The sequence below is a fragment of the Mustelus asterias genome, chromosome 25, assembly GCF_964213995.1.
Source record: "Mustelus asterias chromosome 25, sMusAst1.hap1.1, whole genome shotgun sequence".
Classification (NCBI taxonomy): Eukaryota; Metazoa; Chordata; class Chondrichthyes; order Carcharhiniformes; family Triakidae; genus Mustelus; species Mustelus asterias.
This window is the reverse complement of record NC_135825.1, coordinates 19,211,760-19,239,741: the sequence shown is the minus strand read 5'-3', so window position 1 is coordinate 19,239,741 and position 27,982 is coordinate 19,211,760. Positions and strand designations below refer to the sequence as shown.

Here is a 27,982-nt window from a genome sequence, read left to right as displayed (position 1 = left end):
ACAGAATCAAGTTGCAGAATACTGATTAGAATGCGAATCCTACAGCCAGCCAGGTCTTAAATGTACAATGTGGGTGGAGGGAACATTAAACACAGGTTAAAGAGATGTGTATTGTCTCCAGACAGAACAGCTAGTGAAATTCTGCAAGTCCAGGAGGCAAGCTGTGGGGGTTACTGATAATGTGACATAAATCCAACATCCCGGTTTAGGCCGTCCTCATGTGTGCGGAACTTGGCTATCAGTTTCTGCTCAGCGACTCTGCGCTGTCGTGTGTTGTGAAGGCCGCCTTGGAGAACGCTTGCCTGAAGATCCAAGGCTGAATGCCCGTGACTGCTGAAGTGCACCCCCACAGGAAGAGAACAGTCTTGCCTGGTGATTGTCAAGCGGTGTTCATTCATCTGTTTTCGTAGCGTCTGCATGGTTTCCCCAATGTACCATGCCTCGGGACATCCTTTCCTGCAGCGTATCAGGTAGACAACGTTGGCCAAGTTGCAAGAGTAGGTACCGCGTACCTGGTAGATGGTGTTCTCACGTGAGATGATGGCATCCGTGTCGATGATCCGGCACGTCTTGCAGAGGTTGCTGTGGCAGGGTTGTGTGGTGTGGTGGTCACTGTTCTCCTGAAGGCTGGGTAGTTTGCTGCGGACAATGGTCTGTTTGAGGTTGCGTGGTTGTTTGAAGGCAAGAAGTGGGGGTGTGGTGATGGCCTTGGCGAGATGTTCGTCTTCATCAATGACATGTTGAAGGCTCCGGAGGAGATGCCGTAGCTTCTCCGCTCCGGGGAAGTACTGGACGACGAAGGGTACTCTGTCCACTGTGTCCCGTGTTTGTCTTCTGAGGAGGTCGGTGCGGTTTTTCGCTGTGGCGCGTCGGAACTGTTGATCGATGAGTCGAGCGCCATATCCTGTTCTTATGAGGGCATCTTTCAGCGTCTGGAGGTGTCTGTTGCGATCCTCCTCATCTGAGCAGATCCTGTGTATTCGGAGGGCTTGTCCGTAGGGGATGGCTTCTTTAACGTGTTTAGGGTGGAAGCTGGAGAAGTGGAGCATCATGAGGTTATCCGTGGGCTTGCGGTACAGTGAGGTGCTGAGGTGACCGTCCTTAATGGAGATGCGTGTGTCCAAGAATGCAACCGATTCCGGAGAGTAGTCCATGGTGAGTCTGATGGTGGGATGGAATTTGTTGATGTCATCATATAGTTGTTTCAGTGATTGCTCACCATGACTCCAAAGGAAGAAAATATCATCGATGTATCTCGTGTATAGCATCGGTTGAAGGTCCTGTGCGGTGAAGAAATCTTGTTCGAACCTGTGCATGAAGATGTTGGCATATTGAGGTGCGAATTTGGTCCCCATGGCTGTTCTGTGTGTCTGGATGAAGAACTGGTTGTTGAAGGTGAAGACATTGTGGTCCAGGATGAAGCGGATGAGTTGTAAAATTGCATCTGGAAACTGGCAGTTGACGGCATTGAGTACTGAGGCCGTTGCAGCAATGCCATCATCGTGGGGGATGCTGGTGTAGAGTGCCGAGACATCCATTGTGACGAGGAGTGCTCCTGGTTCAACTGCTCCATGTGTGCTGAGTTTCTGTAGGAAGTCTGTAATGTCACGACAAAAGCTGGGGGTTCTTTGTACAATGGGTTTCAGGATGCCCTCGACGTAGCCGGAGAGGTTCTCGCACAGGGGTCCATTGCCCGAAACGATGGGACGGCCGGGTGTGTTTGCCTTGTGTATCTTTGGGAGGCAGTAGAGATCTCCAACGCTGGGAGTATGTGGGATGAGAGCACGGAGGGTGCTCTGAAGGTCCGGATCAAAGGTCTTGATCAGTCTGTTGAGTTGACGGGTGTGTTCTTTGGTCGGATCTGTGGGTAACTGTCTGTAGTGTTCCTTGTTGTTCAGTTGTCGGTACACTTCTTTGCAGTAATCCGTTCTGTTCAGTATGACGATGGCCCCTCCTTTGGCTGCTGGTTTGATGACAATGTTGCGGTTGGTCTTGAGAGCGTGAATGGCGTTGCGTTGTGCTTGGGTGATGTTCGGGGCTGTCTTGTGAGTGCGGCTGATGAATTTGGTGTTGACACACCTCCTGATGGCTTGGGCATACATGTCAAGTCGAGGGCAGCGGCCTTCCGGAGGAGTCCAATTTGACTCTTTCCTCTTCAGTTGCACTGCGGATCTCTCTATCGGTTGTTCCGGTTCATTGGCTGTCTCATTGTGTTCACTGTTGGCCTCTTGGGGTTTGTGGAAGAACTCCCGCAACCTCATTCGCCTGATGAATTCCTCTGTGTCCGCTGCGAGACTGATGGGGTCTATTTTGGTAGTGGGACAAAAGTTGAGCCCTCGGCTGAGAACTTCGATTTCATCTGGTTGAAGTGTGTAGTCTGATAAGTTGACAATGGACTTTCCTGCAGTGGTACTGTTTTCTACTGTGGTACCGGGGGGGGGGGGGGCTTGGTTGCTGCTGGTGGTGATGCCGAGTTTCTCGAGTTTCCTGTTCTTGGTGTGCATGTAGATGGTGTAGTTCCTTTGTCTCGTCTGCTTGGCAGAGTTTCGCAGCTGGTCTGCGTCCTGAGCTCAAGTTGAGAATATGGATTCGATCTTGGTTTCCAGGCTGCGGCGTTTGCTGTAGAGCTGGTGTATGAGGTGTTTGAGGAGTGTGAGAGAGGTGCGACGGCAAAGTCTCTCAGCGTAGTCTGTGTTATAGGTTGACCTGAGTGGGTTCGTGATCCGTAGTCCTTTCGGTATCTTGTCTGCTTTCTTGCATGTTTGTAGAAACTTGATGTCTGTGTCGATATGCGCGATCTTCTTGGAGATCTTGGAGCAGAATTTTAACTCAGTGAATTAAATGGTTGGAAAGCACCCATGACTTAGTCAGCGTGAGGGCTGAGTGATTTTAACTCTGACCTAATTTCATCTCCCTGCTGAGAGGTGGCAATCAGTATCTTGTTGCTGGATGAAAATTGGTGGCAACAGAAGGCTACTACTAGTGACCTGAGGAAATGGTAATTGGTTAGGAGTGAAGTCCAGAGGGGATTGTGGTTGCGGGAGGGGAAAGAAGCTTGTTGCAGGGGAGGCTCAAGGATCCCTTGGGGAGCTTGGATGAACACGTCTGTTCAAAAGGCAACCATAAACATTTTTAAACAGCAAACATTCCAGGGTCTCTGAGCTCTGTTCCTGCTTCTTTGGAGCTTCGAGCAAGATGTAAACTTTCAAGATTTGGAGATAAAAATGCCTTAGGTTCCAAACTGTACTACAACTTTTATATATTGATAAGGCTCCCATCTAACTAAAGTGGGTGCATTTCCAGAACCAAAACTTGCACGGTTAAAATGGAAGTGGTGCAGGAGCGCATTATGAACCAGCAGGAAGCGCACAACTGCCATTTTAACTATCCAACCCATTCTCGTCCTCCAGTAGGTAGGATTAAAATTTGTTCTCTAGTTTTCATACAGTATACAGTAGATGCTATAACTCAAACTTAAGAATCTGTTGACAGCTGTACATTTCTTAAATTACTTTCCTTGGGTTTAGGACATCCCAGAGGCTGCCCAAATTAAATTATAGCCTTCACAGTATCCGACATTCTATTTTTTTCCCCCACAATCAGCCATTAAAATTTATTGTTGAGCATATTGAGCATAACTAGATGTTTCAGACTATTCAAAATTTAGGGGTTAAACTGGTCTTGGGCGCTAACACAAAACAGGTACATGCAAATGGAAAAGAAAATGAAAAAAAGGGAATTGGCAGTCTACAATGCAGTTTGTGTGACTATCCAAGACAATTGTCACCATTTAGTTTCCAAAAGTATTTTAGAAATTGTCATATAAAAGTTAAATGTAGAAAATCACTTGATTAATTTCATCAGATATTTGTATTTAATAGCTAACTATGCTAGATTTTAAATAACAGAATATACTTATCAGTCACAAGTTCTTAGTATATAGTTAAACTTCTTATATGTCATTTAACCTTTCTTTTACCATGTAAAGTCTATTGTAATATTTGCAAATATAATTGAAGTGAAGAAACGCGCTAAGGTGACCTGTTCCTATGTTCCTGCTATCGCCACTGTAAAACTGGTTTGTAGAGTTGTGTTTTCCCCCCTTCTTAGATATGCATTTTTCCCTGTGCTCACCTTTATATGCCAGACAAAACCAGGGAATCACCGTAAGGGAATTGTAGGCAAAAATATATATTCTGTTGCAGTCTATAGAACAAATGTATTACACTGCTGTTTATCCTGCTAGTTCCAATTTTATCTTGATGATTCAATGCCAGGTCATTGATAGTAAATACACTTTCTGGAGTTCAATGGCTGTGTATGGAATTATTTAGAAACAACATCCTCCTAAAATTTCACATGGATTTTGAATTGCTAAATGTAACCCAATTATAAATCATAATAATTCATCCTACTGGACTGTAAAAATGTATACAATTAGGCCCTAAACTTCAATATACCATCTTCTGAAAGGTATAGTAAATACTGGCGAAATCTTATTAAAATCTAATATTATTTGTTCCAGCTTCATAGGAAATATTTTGTTAATGCGCATGTGTTTTATCTGACATACTGCATTTGACACATGATGATCTAAATCTGTAGAAATGTATCAGATTAGATTTCACCCTTTTTTTAAAGTACAAAGTAAAACTGGTTTTGTCAATTAAAAAGACATCAAGTGAGACAGTTTGGTTATGGTCCCAAAATGTACCATGCCTGGAATTTGGTGAACATGCAGCAGTAGTTTTCACTGTTTGGCAACAGTTGTTCAGCTAGATCAAATCGCATACTTCACATTTAGTTCTGTCCATTTAAATAGAGGCATAAGCAATTGTGCTCAACACTGCTGCACAAATTCAGACCAAATGAAACTAATTTTGGATAATACTACCTCTCTTCTGCCATGCCCCACTGATTTATAATAAATACCTTATTATAGAGCCAGTAGAAGGAATGTTTCTCAGTCATCTCCCACTTGTAGGTTTCCTAATAACCTTAGCTGATATTGAAGCCAGGCTAATCTTGGTGTCTATCCGAACAATCCCTTCCCCTCCCACCAGTTACAAGACAGGTGATCTGCCTCTGGTGTAGAACTGATGTCTGCAGCCCACCAATAACAAGCAAACAAATTCAGCAGACATCGTTGCCAGCAAACACATGGATAATCAGCATTTTCTTTACTAGCAATTGAAATGTGCTTTGACGGATTACAAAGTTTCCTTTAAACTTAGTTTTTCCAACCCATGTCGTAGAGATTTTGTTTTGAAGGTTGAATCAAACCCTACAAGGTACCAATTCACAGGGCTTATCCATCCCCATTTGACACAACAACTAGCTTTTTGGAAGCCCATCCTGTGTTTCTACATTTGCAAACAAAAATCCTGGCCCCTCGCTCCCCACGTCACTCTGCACAATTGCTGTCCAAGTCCAATTGTTGCACCTGCTGCAAGTCATATGCTGAAATCTGACCAGAAAATGACAGTGTGTCGTTTCCAGTGAGAAAACTGGTGTGGTTCTCTCCAGACAAACCAGCCAGTTTTTTCTCCAGATCTTAGTGTGCGGATGGGGGCTCAACATGCCAGCAAAACCCAGCCGTACTGAGATTGGGATGCCATCTTTAAAGGATGCCCTTTAAACCTCCCCCCATCCCCCTCAACCCACCACAGATGTCTCATGAGCTCCCCTCCCTCCCCGACTGAAGCCTGCACTCGGCCCACTGTGCCCATCAGATCAGAGCCTGCACTCGAAGCCGCTACCCATTGGACCCCCCCACCTCCGATCATTAGCCCCTCCCCAACGGCCATCACTGGCATCCCTAGCTCCCACATCTACTCCGGCCCACCTTCACATAAATATCTCCCACCCCTCCTTCCCTATGAAGCTCCTATTGGGGTCTGTCCCTGGCACTGCCACCTGAGTGCCAGCGCACTGCGTGGCCATGTCCCTCTCCAACAGAGATGGTTAATTATATCTAAATCTATTTACATTCATGTAAATCAAGAGTCACCAGCAAGATCCGAAGTCACGATTTCCGGATCATGAGCCCTACTGGCGTTCCTGCAGACAGTGGGAATGGGCCCAAGATTGCTCCCATAGCAATTGCATTTGGCTTCATAGTTTGGTTGGGAATTGCTGTGGGGTGTTGGTTACAATGCATTAGGTTTGATAAAGCAGGTTAACTGTAATTCTTTATTAACTACTAGAACTATTTACAACTATACAGTCCAAGCTAGGAGCTGTCTCCACTAAGGTCTGCACATGGTTCCGTCCAACAACACAATGAGCCCCTAGGTGTGGGTCATATGCTCTTATATCATTATGTGGGTGCTGCCATATTCAATCCCACATTCACCTCATACATGCCGGACTCTCATATTACAGGAATTATAACAAAATCAGAAATTCTTGCCAATAATATTCAGTTAGATTTGATCATTTTGGGTTACAGCAGTGCCAATAGGCAAGAGGCTAGGAGCAGCATAGCGGTAAAAGCAGGAACCGAAGCAAAATTGTAGCAGAATGACCATATGAACTCCAAGCTAGGAATGACTGTCAGTATCAGAGGCAAGGGAAGATGATGCTGGCATGAACTCTAGGAGGGTTGACTGTGTTCTTCCAAAATTGTAATTCATGTTTGTTTGTGAACTGTGTGAGGATCTAGAGGAATATAAAGTGGCTGTTAACTGAATATGGAAGGACTTAAGTACAAAAGGAGAAGAGGAGGAGGTGGTGGGCTGGATTGTAACTGACTCAAAACTCATTCGTTTGCAGAGTTAGAATTGAACCCAGTGTCTGAACTGTGTTAACAGTTGGGGGAGAAGTGTGACTCTGAAAGTAACTTTTGGGGAAGTGATAGTCTGGTTGATCTTTTAAAAATCCAAAGGCCACTTGTTATTCCTAATTTTCTTATGAATTCTGAAATGATTTAAAATCAACCAGAATGCAACATTGTTATTAAATATTTGTTAGAATTGTTAACAATCCTGAGTAGAATGACCAGAAAGTTTGAATATTTTATTCACTATTCAGTAAATTTTGTCTAAAGAGCTTTTGGTCCACAGCCCCTTAGGTTAGAGCACCTTGGGTGCCTATCCAAATATTTTATTATGCCAAAGCAAAATAAATGATCCTGAAAATATGAAACAAAAACAATGTTGGCAATACTCAGCAGGTCAGGCAGCACCTGTGGACAGCGATATAGACCAGAATTTTCAGTAGTTTTTGATAAATTAAACAAATTTACATTCACTTTAGATTTTTTTAAAAATCTGTATTACTGTAGATTCCAATTTATTTAGAAAGTTTTTTTGAAGGGTAACAAAAGGTTTCATAACATTAAGCCAAACAGAATTGTGGCTCGGCAAGAAACAAAAGAGGTGTGAATGACAGGATCCTGAAGAGCTACTGCCCTGAAGCAACCTTTGCCATTTAATCTCTCCTGCCCTACTATCCATCACAGACCCTCCCTTTGGTTTTTCTTCACATCCTTCACCATTTCACATCTATTTCTAACTTTTCCTCATCATCACAACTGTGATAAAGATTCAAGACCTGGTGCATGAACTCTACGGCTGGAATTTTCTGGTTGTTCACACCCTGCCACTGCTGCAAGCGAGCACGTAGAATTGGGAGCTCAGCCAAATCTGCATCCACTGCAGCAGTTCCAGAGAATCCCACTGGTGTGAACGGCTGGAAAATTCTGGTCTATATCTCTGTCCACAGGTGCTGCCTGACCTGCTGAGTATTGCCAACATTGTTTTTATTTCATATTTTCGGGATCACCTATTTTGCATAATAAAATATTTGGATAGGCACCCAAGGTGCTGTAACCTAAGGGGTTGTGGACCAAAAGCTGGCAGGCAGAATTAGGCTGGATAATCCTTTTTAGGCTGGGATGGACATGATGGGCCAAAGGGCCTCCTTAAGTGCTGTAAAACTGTCTCATGTCCAAACACTCATGCATGCTCCTGGGCTGTGCAGATTTGTTAGAAAAACATTCTTGTATATTGATGTTTATTGTGAGGGCAGTAAAGAAGATTTCCAATAAAATAAAGTTGGGAGGTTTGTTTTCAATGACTTGGCACAGAAAGAGGCAACAATTTAGCAGCAGACTGCAAAGATTATAATCTAAACATCGTGGTGGAGCAGAGTAAGACAACCATAATGCAGATATAAATTAAGAAACAAATTGTGTACAAAGGAGCTGTCACTGTCAAAATCAAGACACACTAATTCACAACGCTCACATAACTCTGACTATAATCTCATTCTGCAGTTGGGGCCTGCAGTGTTCACCAAATCAGACTTTACCACCTCATTCCACGTATCCACTACTCTCTCATTTTCTCCCCCTCGATACATCTAGACCAGTAAATACTGCTCAGATGTTATTTCTTGATATAGTACAATCTCCTTGTGTTATAGATATTAGTATTAATAATCTGAGCACCCCACTGATACAGACTTTTAATATTTATTTTTAATGTGGCAATTTAAACAACCACAGCTCTAGCAATTTAAATACAGGTTGAAAATGGCAGAATGCTTAATTTAGCCACCATTTTGAAAACATCCTATTGTGCAAATCAAGGCTATGAACAAAGCATATAGTTAGCTCAGTAAATATCAACGGTTCACTCTTTTTGACTATGTTATTATACTCACTGATACTTGTGTTCCAAAACGTTGGAGTGGCACTGTGCATACACAATACATAACTGACTTTGCCTGGAACTCTATGCCACATGATGACACCTACTTGAGTGAGTTTCACGGAGCTTGCAATTAAATCAAAAATAATTCAACTCCTTCACATTAATATTTTCATTTAATGACTGCTGACACAAACTACATATTTGTTAATTTTATGCCATTAGTGCTTGATTAACAGCAGCTTTGTGATACAAAATATGCTCAGTAGGAACTGGGGTGATCTTATTCCAAACCCATTTCACACATCCAGATGCCTTAGCAGAGAAACGTGTTTTCATCTCATCAATATGGGGTTTGTTTTAAAGTGACTCATGATCAGGCAAAGGTTCTCGGATTCAGTAATATTAGAAAGACCAGTCATTTTATAACTTTTTTTTCAAAATAATCAATTTTTGATGCATTTTAAGAGTAATATGTCAACCTAGGGGCTTACCTAGGAATATTCATTTAACCAAAATATGCCCATTTTCTTTGCTGGAATAATTTGCTCAACATTTGCAAGCGCAATAGCAATCTTTTTTACGCATGATTTAGATGCAGAGAAGCTACAATTTCACATTTAGGTAGTTAAGCCAGATAATAGTGGAGGATATCGCTGTGATGCCTCTTTCGTGCAAATGCATTGGGCATCGAGTCATTGTATGTTCCATGGTCTGGTCTAAGCGACTGTGTGGCTTTTGCTACCAAATAAACCTGTTGGACTTTAACCTGGTGTTGTTAAACTACTTACTGTGTTTACCCCAGTCCAACGCCGGCATCTCCACATCATGACTAAGCGACCACAGTCAGGTATTGGAGAATTTTTAATTTTCCATCTGTCAGGCAGTTTAAGGTTATCCATTAGCTTCACAGATGATCAAAAACAGGGATCTTTGTGTTGGGTCTTTCATGAAGTGTTCATTTATGACTTGTGAACTCAGTTTTGTTTTCCAAGCTTCATTATAGCTTAAGTCAAATTGCCAAAGGTTAAGCATATGGGTCCAAAAGTACTTGCAAACTAGAGTAGTTCGGAGGTATGTTGTTGAACAATAACATTTTTGGGCATAAATTGCAGTGGAGAATTGAAGTTAGGCAGGTTGGTTTAGAGTCCAGCCATTAAATGCCTCAGACAAATCGTGTTATCCAAATGGGTAAAAGTGGTTGTATAAGTGGTTGCAAGGTCACAGTGATCATGGGGGATTTCAATATGCAGGTGGACTGGGTAAATAATGTTGCCAGTGGACCCAAAGAAAGGGAATTCATTGAATGTTTACAGGATGGCTTTCTGGAACAGCTTGTGATGGAGCCCACGAGGGAACAGGCTATTCTGGACTTAGTGTTATGTAATGAGCCAGACGTGATAAAAGATCTTAAAGTAAGGGAACACTTAGGAAGCAGTGATCATAATATGGTAGAATTCAGTCTGCAATTTGAAAGAAGGAAGGCAGAATCAGATGTGAAGGTTCTACAGTTAAATAAAGGTAATTACAGGCGCATGAGGGAGGAACTGACAAAAATCGACTGGAAGCAGAGCCTAATGGGAAAGACAGTAGAACAGCAATGGCAGGAGTTTCTGGGAGTAATTGAGGACACAGTGCAGAGGTTCATCCCAAACAAAAGAAAGGTTATCAGAGGGGGAATTAGGCAGCCATGGCTGACAAAGGAAGTCAGGGAATGCATCAAGGCAAAAGAGAGAGCCTATAATGTGGCAAAGAGTAGTGGGAAGTCAGAAGATTGGGAAGGCTATAAAAACAAACAGAGGATAACAAAGAGAGAAATAAGGAAGGAGAGGATCAAATATGAAGGTAGGCTAGCCAGTAACATTAGGAATGATAGTAAAAGTTTCTTTAAATACATTAAAAACAAACGGGAGGCAAAAGTAGACATTGGGCCGCTCCAAAATGACGCTGGTAATCTAGTGATGGGAGACAAGGAAATAGCTGAGGAACTTAATAAGTACTTTGCGTCAGTCTTCACAGTAGAAGACATGAGTAATATCCCAACAATTCAGGAAAGTCAGGGGGCAGAGTTGAATATGGTTGCCATCACAAAGGAGAAAGTGCTAGAGAAACTAAAAGGTCTGAAAATTGATAAATCTCCGGGCCCAGATGGGCTACATCCTAGAGTTCTAAAGGAGATAGCTGAAGAAATAGTGGAGGCGTTAGTTATGATCTTTCAAAAGTCACTGGAGTCAGGGAAAGTCCCAGAGGATTGGAAAATCGCTGTTGTAACCCCACTGTTCAAGAAGGGAACAAGAAAAAAGATGGAAAATTATAGGCCAATTAGCCTAACCTCAGTTGTTGGCAAAATTCTAGAATCCATCGTTAAGGATGAGATTTCTAAATTCTTGGAAGTGCAGGGTCGGATTAAGACAAGTCAGCATGGATTTAGTAAGGGGAGGTCGTGCCTGACAAACCTGTTAGAGTTCTTTGAAGAGATAACAAATAGGTTAGACCAAGGAGAGCCAATGGATGTTATCTATCTTGACTTCCAAAAGGCCTTTGACAAGGTGCCTCACGGGAGACTGCTGAGTAAAATAAGGGCCCATGGTATTCGAGGCAAGGTACTAACATGGATTGACGATTGGCTGTCAGACAGAAGGCAGAGAGTTGGGATAAAAGGTTCTTTCTCAGAATGGCAACCGGTGACAAGTGGTGTCCCGCAGGGTTCAGTGTTGGGGCCACAGCTGTTCTCTTTATATATTAACGATCTAGATGACGGGACTGGGAGCATTCTGGCCAAGTTTGCCGATGATACAAAGATAGGTGGAGGGGCAGGTAGTATTGAGGAGGTGGGGAGGCTGCAGAAAGATTTAGACAGTTTAGGAGAGTGGTCCAAGAAGTGGCTGATGAAATTCAACGTGGGCAAGTGCGAGGTCGTACACTTTAGAAAAAAGAATAGAGGCATGGACTATTTTCTAAACGGTGACAAAATTCATAATGCTAAAGTGCAAAGGGACTTGGGAGTCCTAGTCCAGGATTCTCTAAAGGTAAACTTGCAGGTTGAGTCCGTAATTAAGAAAGCAAATGTAATGTTGTCATTTATCTCAAGAGGCTTGGAATACAAAAGCAGGGATGTACTTCTGAGGCTTTATAAAGCACTGGTTAGGCCCCATTTGGAGTACTGTGAGCAATTTTGGGCCCCACACCTCAGGAAGGACATACTGGCACTGGAGCGGGTCCAGCGGAGATTCACACGGATGATCCCAGGAATGGTAGGCCTGACATACGATGAACGTCTGAGGATCGTGGGATTATATTCATTGGAGTTTAGGAGGTTGAGGGGAGATCTGATAGAAACTTACAAGATAATGAACGGCTTAGATAGGATGGACGTAGGGAAGTTGTTTCCATTAACAGGGGAGACTAGGACGCGGGGGCACAGCCTTAGAATAAAAGGGAGTCACTTTAGAACAGAGATGAGGAGAAATTTCTTCAGCCAGAGAGTGGTGGGTCTGTGGAATTCATTGCCACAGAGGGCTGTGGAGGCCGAGACGTTGAGCGTCTTCAAGACAGAAATTGATAAATTCTTGATTTCTCGAGGAATTAAGGGCTATGGGGAGAGAGCGGGTAAATGGAGTTGAAATCAACCATGATTGAATGGTGGAGTGGACTCGATGGGCCGAATGGCCTTACTTCCGCTCCTATGTCTTATGGTCTTATAATGCAGCCAAATCTGTAAATATCATTAAAAGTACCAGTAAAAGTCTTGGATTGTTCCAGAATATCATACAACAACAATGGAATTTAATTTACTTAGTCCTCATAATCATCAAGATAATCTTGCAATCTCTTTGCTGTCTCTCACTGCTTCCAGCTCCAAACCTGTGGACTCCACCAGGGTCATCATCCTTCTCTGCATCTCCCTCCAGAACGTGAGCAACACCTTTGCCATCCATGAGCTTGTTGTGGATGATCACATCGATATCATGGCCTTGGCAGGGCGTGGCTCAGGGGTGATGACAGCGGACCAAGGAGACTATTCGGCCTATTGAGTCTGCACCGACTCTTCAACAGAGTACCTTTACCCAGGCCTTATCCTCGTAACTCGATGTATTTACCCTGCTAATCTCCCTAGGTTACGCATCTTGGACACTAAGGGGCAATTTTAGCACAGCCAATCCACCTAACCTGAACATTTGGACTGTGGAAGGAAACCCACGCAGACACAGGAAGAACAGACAGTCAACCAAGGTCGAAATCGAACCTGGGTCCCTGGAACAGAGGCAATAGTGCTAACCACTGTACCACCCAACTTAAGGAAGCTTCCCCATATTTACTTCCCATTGCTTGCTCTACTTAAAATCACCATGGGAGTGGTGGAACAATCATCTCAGAGTCACACCTTGGCATCCAACTTCCATGGCTATGTCTCATTTAAGCATCTCACCCTAAAGGGGGGAGGGGGGGGGGGGGAAGTAAAGGAGCACTGTATAATAATCCAACTTTTCATGTTTAAAAAAAGTCCTTTTCCTTGCTGTTAAAACTAATTGATAGTTCTGCAACTCTGTTCCTCCATATTTTATATTAAAAAGATATCGTCTTTTAAGCCAGGGTTCCATTTTGGAATCATCCCATCCAGTTATAACATCAACTGGGATCATAACATCAGTTACAACTCAGTTAAAACTGGCGTTATCTACAACTTGAAGATTTATTTCAACCTCAATCTTTACTGAAACTTAACTGAATGTTCTAAGCTACTATAAGCGTATAAAAGGCAATTAGCAAGCTCTAACACCAGATATCCATATTTTGCCAGCATGCATTTCATATGAATATAGTTCAATGTAATGGCTCTACAATGTAGTACAATGTGTGTTAAATACACATTTAAAGTTGTTACGTTTTTCAGTCTGACCTGGAAAAGATTTGCATAAATTCTCAAGTATAAATCATGCAATCTGATCTGCTACCATTTTTTTTCTTGTGGCTGAACCTCAAAATGGAAATTCATGGCTCTTCTTCCTCTTTTCACATGCATTGAAAATGGTATAAAAATAACATTTTTAAAAATAAGTTAGGGTGCCTTTTAAATGATTGATGAGATTGGAATTAAAGCTTAGAAAAACCTATGTGAGGAATAAAAGTAGCTACCAAAAGCAATCCACTCCAAGGCTGCCAGCCATCTTATCAATTATAGGATTGATAGAATCTAGAATTAATCTGCAAATATCCTTAAAAGAATTAAACATTAAACAAAAAAAAAGTACTTCAGATGCCAGAAATTAAAAATCAAAGTCCTGGAAATACAGAGTCAGGCAGTATCCAGTTAGCATTTATCAGAAGATAAATAGATAACTCCAATGCAAGTCAGACAGATTATGCTTCATATTCTATCCTACATCAAATCATGTTCACCCATCATACACATCTTCATTGATCTACATTTGACTCCCAGTCCCACAATGCCTTAAAATTTAAAATTCTTACTATTGAGATTTGAACCTCAATATCTTGTTGCATTATCTTTTCCTTTGTATAGTGTCCTGGAATATTTCTCTACATTATAAAAAAGCTACTGTATGAATATTTGTTGTTGTTGAATCCATTAAAATCTAGTTACCAAACTAGTAAACTGACAAAAGAAACATTTTAACGTCTGATCACAATTGTAGCACAGCTTGAAGAATGTCTGTTGTGTACAGATGCTAACCAGTGACATGTTATCAAAGCAATTAATTGATTTAAACTCCCAGCAATAAAATGTTTTATAAATAGCAATTAACTTAGTACATCATTGTTGCCGCTGTATGAAACCTTAACCAATCTTCTCACATGCCTATACAATCAATGTTCTGCAATCCTCATGGTGGTTGGTAAAATTTAGGTTGGGATTTTTTTTTTTAAATGCTGTTTACCCAATTTCAAAACAAACTGCAGTAAGCTTGATTCAATATTGCAGTTCTCTTCCATGTGGCATGAAGTTGAAGTAGACTCTTCCAGGAATCCGATTGGGACACTATCCTAAAATGATGCAGTACTGCAACTTTTACAGTGACACAAAGATGAGGGTGTAATTGCATCTGAAAATTATTGCCTTACTGGCAATGAATTCTGTTATTTTTGTGACCATAGTTGTAAGTTCACTAAAGTTGAATAATTAATAGGCAGATAGCTAGGAACAATACAACATTATGGGGAAAACCAGGGTAGTGGGATTAATGGACTAGTACCTTCAAGGTGCCAGCATAGGTAGGACAGGCCAAATTCTCTCCTTCAGTGTTGTAAGATTCTATGATTCTAATGTCTGCAATAATATACCACAAAATGTCGCAAAAACAGTTTAAAGAGGAAGTTAACAAAGATGTACTGTGGAAGTGCTAGCTATACTCATTTCAGTCATTTCCTACTTATCATGAGTTGACAAAATGAAAGGAGAAATCTACTCAATAGTACAAAAACCATTTACAAATTGACGTTCTTCTCCTCCATTTTTAATCTATGGTTTTTTTTCTCCAAAATAGTTTTAAAGAATAAAAAGAATGGTAAAATAACATGTATCTCTAAGCTGACTTACTCATAGTACTGCTGTTGATGCAGGAACTACATATAGCATATCTATATTTTTGGAAACTACAGGATTGTTTAGGGTAGACAACAACTGTTCTCCAAATTTATAAGGCTCTCAAATTCCAGAAAACAGCTCTCAAGTCCAGTCCCTGAAATCTTATTGAAAGTGAGAACATATTTATAAATACTTCCACTAAGCTTAGTTTGTAGAGTTTAGAAGGAGTGATTCAATTTGAGGTTTTTCAAATAATCAATAGATTTGATAAACAAGATACAGACAAGCTGTTTCCTCTGGTGAGGTAATCCAGAACAAAGGGGAACAATCTTAAAATTCAAGCTAGCCTCTTCACCCAGAGTGGTGAGAATGTAGAACACACTGCCACAGGGGATGGTTGAAGTAAATAACATAAGGGGAAACTAGACAAACAATGAAGGAGAAGAGAATAGATGGTTACAATGGTAAATTTAGTGAGAAAAAAATGGAATCAGGCTCAAATGGGGCATAAACACCAGCTTGGACAGGTTGGGCTAGATGGCCTGGTTTTACTGTGTATCTAGGTAATCATGATGTGGGGATGCCGGCATTGGACTGGGGTAAACACAGTAAGGAGTCTAACAACACCAGGTTAAAGTCCAACAGGTTTATTTGGTAGCAAACGCCACTAGCTTTCGAAACGCTCCGAAAGCTAGTGGCGTTTGCTACCAAATAAACCTGTTGGACTTTACCCTGGTGTTGTTAGACTCCTTACTGTATCTAGGTAATACCATGCTTGTCTTCTATAGCAATGCAATACTGAATTGTCAAAAATGACTAATATATTACAAATCGTACAAAATTGTACCAACTTAACAGCAAAAAACGGGACAGAAAATTTCTGTTGCAAACTTTTGTTATGTAGAAAAAAGAACTAGCTGCAAAAGCTATCCAAATTCTTTGTTCATATTTTCATAGAAATCCTAGAATCCCTACAGTGCAGAAGAGATCACTTGGCCCATTGAGTCTGCACCGACACTCCAAAAGAGCATCTTACCCAGGCCCTCTCCTCCATCCTATCCACGTAACCCCACAAATTTACCAGGGCTAATCCATTTAACCTACACATCTTGGGACACTAAGGGGCAATTTAGCACGGTCAATCCACCTAACTTGCACATCTTTGCATAGAGAGGAAGACAGAATACCCGGAAGAAACCAACACAAGACACAGGGAAAATGTGCATACTGCACACACACGCAGTCACCCAAGGCCGGAATTGAACCCTGGAACTGTGAAGCAGCAGTGCTTACTGTTCCGCCCTTGTTATATCATGAACAAATAAAAAACAATTCTATTAGCTTGCAAGTAGAATATATTTTGAAACAAAAAAAATGACTGTTTACAGTAGACATGCTAATTTTTTTAAGAAACGTGTGATGTGAGTGGATATCAATATCGTAACTAACTTAACCCTAATTTTGGATTGCTGATGTAAGCACTTGTACAAGATGACAGCACAATAAATAGTAGTACACTATTATAGCAGATACTCACTCTCAAGATAAAAGGGAAAACTTAATCCAATAACTAATTAAAGTGGTGTAGCATGGTATTGTTCAATTATATATTAGGCGCCAGCCTCAATGTTCCTTGATACCCATCTTCGTTGTCAAGATGATATCTTGTGGTCTCAGAGTGCACCCACTCAGACCACAGTCTTCATTTTCAGGAGGTCCACCTTCTTTCTGTAATAGTGGTGGCGTGATGTTGGGTATCTTTTCAATATAGCATCCAGACACAATGGCATACGACAAGCCTTTCAGGCCTGCCCTGCCACAGAGTAATGCGTGAAACACCCAGGTGCATAATTAATAGGTTTGGGCCAGAAGATTTGGTGTGTTTTCCCGCTGGCTGCTGCAGCGGGAAACACTCCCATGTTTCCAACCACCGCCACATCACTTCTCAGATTGGGAGAATTCCAACCACAGTATTGCGCTATGGGCTCCAATCCACTGGAAATTAGACTTAGACTGAGATAGGATCATATATATAATGGATTTGCACCAACAGAAGAAATGTTCACCCTACATGAACCCAGTTTCCAGAAGTGAAAGGCCAGTATCGAACCCATTGTACGACATGATTCCATTTAAACCTCTGTAAAATTGGAAATCCTTTTGCAAACTCATGTGTGAATAGTAACATTCTTTGGGCATGTTCCAAATTACAGTTATACAAGTGAAGAAATGCCATTCCACTGCAATTAACCTTTTTTCCATTTTGCTTCCTGATAATGAAGTATATCAGACATTGAACAGGATTCTCCAATCGCATCCACACCCAACCACTGCCATCAAGAACAAAGAATTTGATGCTCAGCCAAAACTTCATTCACTGCAGCATCACCAACTGTGAAGGAGGTTGGAGGTTTTCAAATATATCAGGATAAGAGCAGATTAGGACTTATAATATGATATCAAACAGAAATCTGATAATGTTCAGATTTCAGCAGGCAAAATGGGAAATTATTGAAACGGAAGCTTTAATGATGACTCCTTAGCCCCAAAATCAAAATTACGCTACATCAGTTTGCAAGCTCTCCAGTACCATCCTGCATAAATGAGACTATACGCAGTTTGTATAAAATAATCCAATAGAAATAATGTGGAGATGTGACGTTGGACTGGGGTGGCACAGTAAGAAGTCTCACAACACCAGGTTAAAGTCCAACAGGTTGGACTTGTGCCAAGTTCCGCACACATGAGGACGGCCTCAACTGGGATCTTGGGTTCATGTCACATTATCTGTAACCCCCACGACTTGCCTGGGCTTGCAAAATCTCACTAACTGTCTTGGTTGGAGACAAGTCACACCTCTTTAACCTGTACTTAACCCTCTCTCCACTCGCATTATCTGTACCTGTAAAGACTTGATCATCTGTTAAGACTTGCATTCCAACCATTATCTTGTAACTGATTGTCTGTCTATATGTGCCCTGTTTGTGAACTAAATCCTCCACTCACCTTGAAGGGGCAGCACTCTGAAAGCTCATGCTACCAAATAAACCTGTTGGGCTTTAACCTGGTGTTGTGAGACTTCTTACTGTGCCAATAGAAATAAGCATAAAGATCAACTATATTAAATAGTTGCATTTTATGCAATCATAAATGCCTAAAGTACTTATAATCTGATTAGAAAGAGGTAGTGGGGGTTTTGCATCAAAAAGACAATATTGCAACCTGTTAAAATTAACACTCTTTAAAAGCAGTGAGATAGACAAAAAAAAGGTAATTGTCAATAAAAATCAGGGAGATTCGGCAAGAATAATTACCTCAAACCGGGCTATTTTTGTCAAACAGCTAAAATACGAGTCTTGAAACAAATTAACTTCCTGTCCTACTTAACTGTGCACTGGGGCAAAATTGTTGTTTTAATAACTGTTATCTGAGCTACAGTCACCAAATGGGTTGTTGTGGTACTGCACAACTAGCGCCAATATATAGTTGGAATCATCTGGAAACCAGGAATATTCAGAGATAATACAGCCGTAAATATTCTGTTAAAATTAAATACATATTTTACAGCTCATTGTAAAATTGCACGTGCAGTCTGCCACATAAACTAATGGATCAAGCACCCAATACTTTGTACCCTGCATTTGTGGGAAAATGATCATAATTCAAGCTCTGTACTCTATTAAAATTGAATTCATGTGCTTCAAAGATCAAGTGCTACAGTTTCATTTGACTTTTCACCAGCATGTCAGTATGAACAATCCTCTTTGCAGTTTTCACTATATTTCCTTTGATAAAAAAGAATTCTGTGAAACCTGTGATTGAGATGTTTACTTTGGTTGTTTTAAACACCGATGCCATAACTGATTTGCAGGAATGTGACAGTGGACAATGAGACCGGCTTATTTAATTTTTTTTAAAACAACCCTTAAGATGCATAGCACATCACTACTAAATTTAAAAGATTAATGCTAGCCAATTGTGCATTGGCAGGCTGCATTATTGTTTCTAAAATTTTAAAAAGTGGGCAACACCAAGTTGAAATTAAATGAATGTAGCATTAATGCTGTCAAATAACCTCCGTGCACATTAATTATTCCTGACAATAGTATACAAAGTTGAATTATTACTTCAGTGATTGAAGAACAGAATTATAGACTGTAATAAATATTCATTTACAATTTTTATAAAAGGTATTCATTAATATTCTATCCTCATTAACTTTGTGAAAACATTAACAATTCTATTATAATTTTTAACCATACTTTCTAATTTTTCCAAAATGTTAATTTTCATTTAAACTGCAATTTTCAAACATAGCATGGACTTTTACTTTGCACTTGCATCCATTTCCTAGTTTATAAATATTTTGCAGTGTAAGGAAGAGAATTCCACAAGCAATAAAAATGTTAATTATCCTTGCCTATGCTTCCGTCACTAAATGAATCCTTGTCGCTTGACCTTTATGGCTGCTGTTCGTTTTGCATTAAATAGATAAGAATAAAATGTTCTACCTTCCAAAGAACACTTGGAATGTAAAAATTGAAAGGTGTTCTGATATTACAGAACATTGTGACACTCTCAAGAGTGTGCTTTGAAACATACAAGCCTCTCTGCACCAAATGATCCAAGTTATATCACTCAAACATCAACTCTTAAATGAATGAAGTGTGCGGGTGTAAGTAAGGCCAGCTCCATCTATTCAAGAAGGAAACCTTCAACATTTTTGTTCTCACGAACATGATGCATTCTTATGAAGAAGGGTGTGGTCAGAGTTTACAGGCAAGCTCAGTTCCTGTCAAGGACAGGCTGATTGACAAAAACAGCACCTCAAATTTAGCACAGTGGATGTACTGTTTAAACCATATATGCTTCAGCAAAAAAAAATGCAATTTACCTACTGCTAAACTAAATATTTTTGTTAAGGTGACCCACTTCAATCATCTCTTTTGAATAAACCTGGGAAAGCATCTGCCAAAATATCTCAATACAATAAGAGCATTGACATGACATAACATGTACTATTTAATTTGAAACTTTTGATCCAGTAATGATAGGAATAACAAATAACTTTTTAAATTATTTCTAAATCTGAATCAAACATGGTTCAGATAATTTTGATGGCTTCTTTTAGGCAAGAGGAATAACAGGATGTTGTGACAAGCATCCCCTGAAACCCAACTATAAAAAAAATCAATATCACAAATCTATAGGCCACTTTTATGTTCACTGTTCAAATAAAAAAGCATCGAAGTCTGATCAAAACCAGCTAAATTTTAAAAAGCAGGAAGAACAGCCAAAATCTAAATCCGAAAAAAGTCCAAATGCTTGTGACCACCAATTCTTAAAACATGAATAAGATCCCTCGGTCCCCATTCTTTGGGCAGATGGTGAACATCTACCTTGGACTCTCAGTAAATTTTATCTGCTATGGAAAGCACATAGGTTCATGGAGTCGCAATAAAAAAATAGTTTACCAACATTAAAATATCCAGAATACTGAACTTGCAAAACGTGTAGTAATGCTCGAATCGATTTTACACAGACTATTTGAATAAATGGCAGTTGCTAACTTCATTGTTAAGGCATAATTTTGTTTCTGAATGTGAGAGTTGAAACGTCATTTATTTTACAAAGGTATATGGCTTATGCTCAAAAGTCTCAAATATTCCTTTCTTAGTTTGACTTTTCAGTATCATTTATTTTAACCTTCTTCTCTGGATATTTAAATAGATTAGTGACCAGTCACAATGCCCATTTTCTTAACACAAAAATGTTGTTAAAACACATTAGAAATGCAGAAGTAAGCAGCTTCAGGACTACTGCTGTGATGTTGGGGGTATTGAGGGGTGGAAGCCCAGACAGCAAAGCAAACAAAAAAATCATTTTAAAAAAAGGTAAAAAAATTACGATATATTATCCATAAAGGCAAGTGTTTTTCTCGACATTAAGAGTAGTATCTGTTTCACTATGAGATCAAAGTTTACACTAGATACAGGGACTGCAATCCATAATGTGCTGCTAACCTTACTAATTCGTGCTGTATAATCGCTTATTAACTAGAGGTGGTCCCATTGTTACTTTTAAGGTAGAAAATATACAATAAATTTACTTTGTTGGAGAAAGGACTGCGGAAAATTAAATAAATCTCACTCAGTTGTAAGCAATCTTCTTGATTAGAATTAGAAAAACACAACATTTTCCTGAAATTTAGCATTGCTTCTTTAAAAAAAATTAAAATTACATTTGACAGCCAATATTATTTCGTCGTAAATGTGCAAGTAGCCTGCTAAAAGTCAAATAATTCATATGAAAAACAAATACAAGTTTAATGTGCAAGTGTGGGAGGCAGTGAAAGCAATCAGTATTTTAATCAAATTGCCAAACCTTCAAATAGTTTCTGTAAATTTTAATTATTAATGAAGCTCTATATATATTTTTAACATCAACCATGGCTCAAATGGTTGCAGTCTTGCCCAAGTCAAAAGGTTGTGGGCTTAAGTCCCACTCAAGAGACTTGAGCACAAAAGTCTAGGCTGACACTCGAGGCCATGGTGCGGTGTCGGAGATGCAAACATTTTGATAAGACGTTAAAAAGACTTCTGTCTGCTTTTTCAAAAAAGCCTAAAAATCCTATTGCATTATTTTGAACAGCAGAGGATTTATCCTGTGATATTATGGTCAATATTTTAATCACACAAAAAATGTTTAGTTGGTCACTACCACACTGCTGTTTGAGGGAGTTTGCTCGGTGCAAATTGGGTGCCACGTTTCCTACACTACAAGTCACTACACTTCAAAAAGTATTCCACTGGCTTTAAAAATACATGGGACAACCCTCACGAAAGCCTCAAAATAAATGCAAGTTGTTTTTTTAATAATTGAATCTGCTGTAAAGCAAACTATTTCTCAGCTTATTAATTTGACACATTTAATTCTATGTGAAAAAAAGTTAAATTATATTTCTATATGTTTATTAGAAATTTAATTGTAACCATTGGACACTACTGTTATTAAAATACGACAAATGATTGACAGAATATTTGGAGTAGATTCTTGCATTATAGATAGGCTGATTTGCCATACGAATGAAGAAAGCATCAAATTGAATCTCAAAAATTTGGCTTTTTCATTGTGTAATTTTGTAACATACTGGTTAAAGCAGACCAATTTCTGGTGTCCTTTTTGTAGCCAGTTACTGTCAAGTAGTGGTTCCCATCTTTCTTTCAATATTAATAACAATTGACTAATTATAAAGTTATAATAAACAAAGAATGGACTTGCTGACTTCAGTCAACACAGCACTTAATTTCATTTATCAATAAAGTTACCTTTTCTAAGAGCTTGTTCTGAGGTTTCCTGAAGAATGAAGTCTTAGCAGTAAAGAAACAGTCTTCCAAGTCTTCATCAAGGCTGCAATATCCACTGCTCATACTGATATTCCACGTCACCCAATGACTTAATTTGGTGGTCAAAAATCATTAGAATATCCTAGAGGATTTAGTGCACTATTTAACAAACCCGAGAGCTTAGAACACAGGACCACTGTACTGTGATTTCCCAATGCAGACAGGAGTTGCCTTGCATAAGGCAGGAAAAGGGCATCATACAACACATATACGCAGTCTTCACTATTCCTGGATTAGCTGCAGCTGTTTGCTTTTACTTCAGTTGCTGTTAATGTTTAACAACTTAATCCTCTGTGCTTTCACGTCTTCACCTCTGTCACCAAATTACTGTATTTACACATGGGCTGTGTATCTATCTTTCATTGCCATATAGAAAGTCACTGCTGGCAGCCGGTTTAACACGGTGTAGTTGACAGCCTAGCTGTGGAGCTGTTGGCTGCTATTCTGCACACCATCTGTGGCTAATCAGCTATCTGCATGCATACATGAGCAAAGTGAGGTCAGCTCCTTCCTGCCTTCTACTTCTATGTGTTTCAACAAAGCAAAGCCACTTCCTGCTCATGATTTGAAATACTAAGTTCACACATACATGTTGATTTATTACAGCCATTTTAAGTGACCTGAAAATCTCAATGCATATGACATTGCATTTGTAAACAGCCATCACTTCTTTAAAGAAAACAGACAATATTTAAATACTCGTATTCCACTTCAATTCTATTTCAGATTACACTATCAGCGATATTTCATGAATCCAAGTGTAGGTTAATTCCCAAGTTAGACTTAAAAAGCCTAACCCATTAATGGTCCAACATTTTACACATGTAATATGATTGTCATATAATTGCAATATGTGTGAATACAAGCTATATGGGTTTATAAGAAGTAGGCAAGCTCATCTAGTGAAATGTCTTGCAAAATTTCTAAACATGACACAATGATGTATGTTGCATCACTGACTAAAATACTTGGCACATTAAAATAAAGTAAAAATATAAATTGCATCTATTACTATGTGAATTTAGCCTATAGAGTTGCATTTGATGCATAATAAAATTATACCAGGGAGTTTATCTTTCCAAAAACTCTAATTTAATAGTCCTTCTAGAACATTTTCCGTATGTCTGCCAATCTTAAAGTAAAAAAACCAAAAAAACCTTCAAAGGCGTTATTTTTGGGGTTGTTGAAAGTGTTTTTATTACCAAATCCTGTTATAGATAATCCTTCTTAAATAGTTTAAATCCCTTTAAATTAAGAATAAATTCGGTGACAAAAAAGTTAAACTCCAGTCTACCCTTCAGCTGAGTGGGTGTAAGAATCGAAATGGCTGACTCCCGCTTACATTTGTAACATTCTTAATTATAGAGCCATATGTCCCTTAAATTCCATTATGAAGTGATGACCACTGACTTTTAATGCATTTTTGAGTGAAAGAACACTGCAATTGCATAGCATCTTTTGTATCCTCAGGAAATTCCAAGCACTTCATAGCCAACGAAGTGCAATTGAAGAGTAGTCACGATTGCAAGGACTCAAACAATGATAATGACAAGGGACTAGATAATGCTTTAGTCGCTTTGAGGGATGAATGTTGATTTGGACGCCAGAAGACCTCTTACTTTCACCAAAAACATGCTCAGTTTGACATCTCACCAGAAAGATGGCACCTTTGATGTATAGCACACCCTCAGTCAAGTATTGAAGTGAAAAATCAGTCTAGAGATTATATGATCAAATCTTTGCTGGGACATGAGCCCACAATATTCACTTAGAAAGTCTCAGAAGTCAGCTGTCATACTAAGCCAGGGATTAAACATGCAATCAAGTTAACTCAATGGTTTAATGAGTTTATCAACTATCTGAACCATATTTTACCCAGGTCCATACTATTATCTGCCATCAGTTATGGGTGCTGTATTAGCCCCGAAACCCTTAGGACATAGAGGGGGGGGGGGAAGAAAACAACCTCTGATAGCAGGGCATTTGTGTGGATTTTAATTCATGATAGAGAATGCAGCTTTGTCGTTATAAATTTATAAATGATTAGCTCATATCGAATGTCACCTAGGTGAGTTATCAAAGGAGCCAGGCATCTGTAGTACCATACCAAGAGAAGCAATGACTTGAAGAGCAGAGGGTATAAAATACATAGGAAAAAGTAATAAAATAACATGAAAACTATAGATCAATCTTTGTAGATGTACGAATCAGATTCCCCGGCATACAAATGGTGGGGGTGAGGGTGTTGGGGGAATATATTTAACATTTTTGAGGACTATTATCCTAGAATCCCTATAGTGTAGAAGGAGGCCATTCGGCCCCTCAAGTCTGCACCGACCACAATCCCACCCAGGCCCTATTCCCGTAACCTCACATATTTACACTGCTAGTCCCCTGACACTAAGGAGCAATTTAGCATGGCCAATCAACCTAACCAACACATCTTTGGAATGTGGGAGTAAACCAGAGCACCCGGAGGAAACCTACACTGACACAGGGAGAACGTGCAAACTCCACACAGACAGTGACCTGAGGCTGGAATTGAACCCAAGTCCCTGGGGCTGAGAGGCAGCAGTGCTAACCACTGTGCCACCGTATATCGTATTCAAATAAAATCTCAAATTCTTCTAAACCTTTACTATTTTAAAGGCAACTCATTATACACTTAGTGGCTACCATGGTAAGATAGCACCACTTTGCCTTTACAAATGATTCAGTATGGTGTCTGATATATGGATAACAAACAGGATATCTAAATGCATTTTGACTCAAAAGTTGGACCATAATAAGTGGTTTTGTATATTCAATTTAACCAATGTTTTATTATTTTGTCTGAAGTGAAAATGCATTTTATATTTGGAAGCAATTTATTTTGGTGAATATCATTGATTTTAACAAAAGTATTTATCCAGAAATATAGCTTTGGCTTGGCATTCTAGGTAGGATTAAGAAATATTATGTTGGTAGAGTTAAAATTATTTAGCTTTAAAAGTTCCAATTACTTAGATCAGAAATATTCACAAATGAGATATCCATTTTAGTGGAACTAATGCGAATGATTTAGAATAATTTTTGCATTAAAAACAAAAATTGTTCGGACAAAAGGTTTTCAACTTGAAATGAAAAGTCTTCTTTCTCCACATGTCCTGTCTGGCCTGTTGACTATTTCAAGAGTTTTCTGTTATTATTAAATTATATTGTATCGCTATTGAGGAATTGGCTGCATTTATTTTATTCACAGTAAGAAGTCTCACAACACCAGGTTAAAGTCCAACAGGTTTATTTGGTAGCAAATACCATAAGCTTTCGGAGCAATGCTCCTTCGTCAGATGGAGTGGTCTCTGTTCTCAAACAGGGCACAGACACAGAAATCAAATTACAGAATACTGATTAGAATGCAAATCTCTACAGCCAGCCAGGTCTTAAATGCACAGACAATGTGGGTGGAGGGTGGGGGACAAAATTCGCACCTCAATATGCCAACATCTTCATGCACAGGTTCAAACAAGACTTCTTCACCGCACAGGACCTTCAACCGATGCTATACACTAGATACATCGATGACATTTTCTTCCTTTGGAGTCATGGTGAGGAATCACTGAAACAACTATACGGCATCTCCACATCATTTATTTTATTCTACAGCTTAACAACAAAAAGAAGTTATTTTCATTGGTATATCAATGAAAATATTGTATCAATGAAAACTTATTTACTAGAAAATGCAGTAATTAGAATTTTTGTCCTATAGTGCAATGCAAATTGTGGCAGAACGACAGTTTGCCTCTGCACTGTTACCTTGTAAATTCAAAATACAAGATTTGTTCCGTTTGTTCTTAACTATTTTGGTTCCCTATTTAACCCCCTTACTAAGAATTCAGTACATTCTAAGTAAGAATTTTTTGGTGGCCTCCTTCTGCACGATAGAAATTCTATGATTCACTTCTTTTAAAATTGCAACTGATTAACTGGAGCACAAATACCCACATTGATCTTCTCTGCTCATTCCAAGTTGAAATAATTGTATCCATAGGAAATTTTAAATCTGAATTTTTAGCAAGTTGCAATAATCATTATCCAAATCAATCTAGTTAATTGTTCTTTACATTCAAAATGTATTTCAGCAACAAAATCATAGAAGCTTCAGCACTGTATTTAATCATAACTCTACAATTAACTACCTCTGGATTAAAATAAAAATATATAAACAACTTGTTTTTAAAGAAGAGAAAACACTTGGTTTCAGATAAAGCTCGGCACAACATCGTGGGCCGATGGGCCTGTTCTGTGCTGTACTGTTCTATGTTCTACTTCAACACCTTTACAATAATTATGGCTGTACAGGCATAAGAACACTGCTGCCTCAAGTTTCTCAACTGAGCAATTGATCAATTCAGGCCAAACCATCATGGGTGCAATCCTTCTCCTGTGTTAAATGAGCAGATTTCAGTTGTCGTTAGTATTAATACTTCCTTTTCACTTCATAGCCTTGGGTTAATGAGGAAGAAGAATTCACCAGTGCTGTTCCACTTTTAATTCCCATATTTTCCTGCTGGACAATGGACGAGGATAGGATTAGGCTAATTTGTGACATCATTTAGCCCGATGCCACACACTTGCTCAAGACACACACATGGTTTAATTGCTACTTGAGTAAAGTTACAAAGGCATCTGGTGATTATTGAACTGTATCCCGTATGGAGTCAAGTCTCAGGAAAGGAGGAAAAATTGGCCAAGAAGTTTTTATTTATTTTTTCACTGGGTGTGGATGTCACTGGCAAGACCAGCAGTTATTGGCCATCCCAAATTGCCCTCAAAAAAGGTGTTGGTGAGCTGCCTTCTTGATCCACTGCAGTCCATGTGGTGTAGGTAGACCCACAATGCTGTTAGAAAGGGAATTCCAGGCTTTTCACCCAGTGACCACAAAGGAATGGTGATATAGTTCCAAGACAGGGTGGCATGGAGGAGAACTTGCAGGTGGCGGTGCTCCTGTACATTTGCATTAGGTCATAATAGGTGATAAAAATCTTGGGTTTGGAAGGTGCTGTCAAAGGAATCTTGGTGAGGGGAATAAAAGCATAATATATGGCGACATTATGAGCTCTCACTTATGGCAATGTACTGAACATATCTGATGCATGCATCAGTAATGCAATAAGTTTAATTTTGTTTTCAGTGACTAGCAAACAAACAATTAGGCTTGAGCTTGCCCATTTTGCATGGAACCTTTTGTAATTATAGAGCCAAAATGATGAGGAACCCTCTACAGGGGATCTGGGAGCTGTGAGAGCAAGCTAAGCAACTGTTTATCTTCTTAACCAGACTGAAGAATTGTTTAATGAATCTAAACCAGGAAGTGTCATTTGGAATATTTA

At 39.5% G+C, this 27,982-nt stretch overlaps 1 protein-coding gene across 2 annotated transcripts in view; it reads right to left on the bottom strand.

Moving 5' to 3' along the window:
• The window catches only part of LOC144511838 (ras association domain-containing protein 5-like), a 130,413-nt gene that overhangs the window by 49,326 nt on the left and 53,105 nt on the right, over positions 1 to 27,982 (bottom strand). The window contains exon 1 of one of the 2 annotated variants that reach the window (XM_078242206.1): positions 22,530 to 23,066. The exons of the other annotated variant lie outside the window; for it this stretch is intronic. Within the exon in view, the coding sequence (XP_078098332.1) occupies positions 22,530 to 22,631 (102 nt within the window). The 5' untranslated portion in view covers positions 22,632 to 23,066. Of the gene's footprint in view, positions 1 to 22,529; positions 23,067 to 27,982 lie in introns of those variants that run through there. 2 annotated transcript variants of the gene reach the window in all.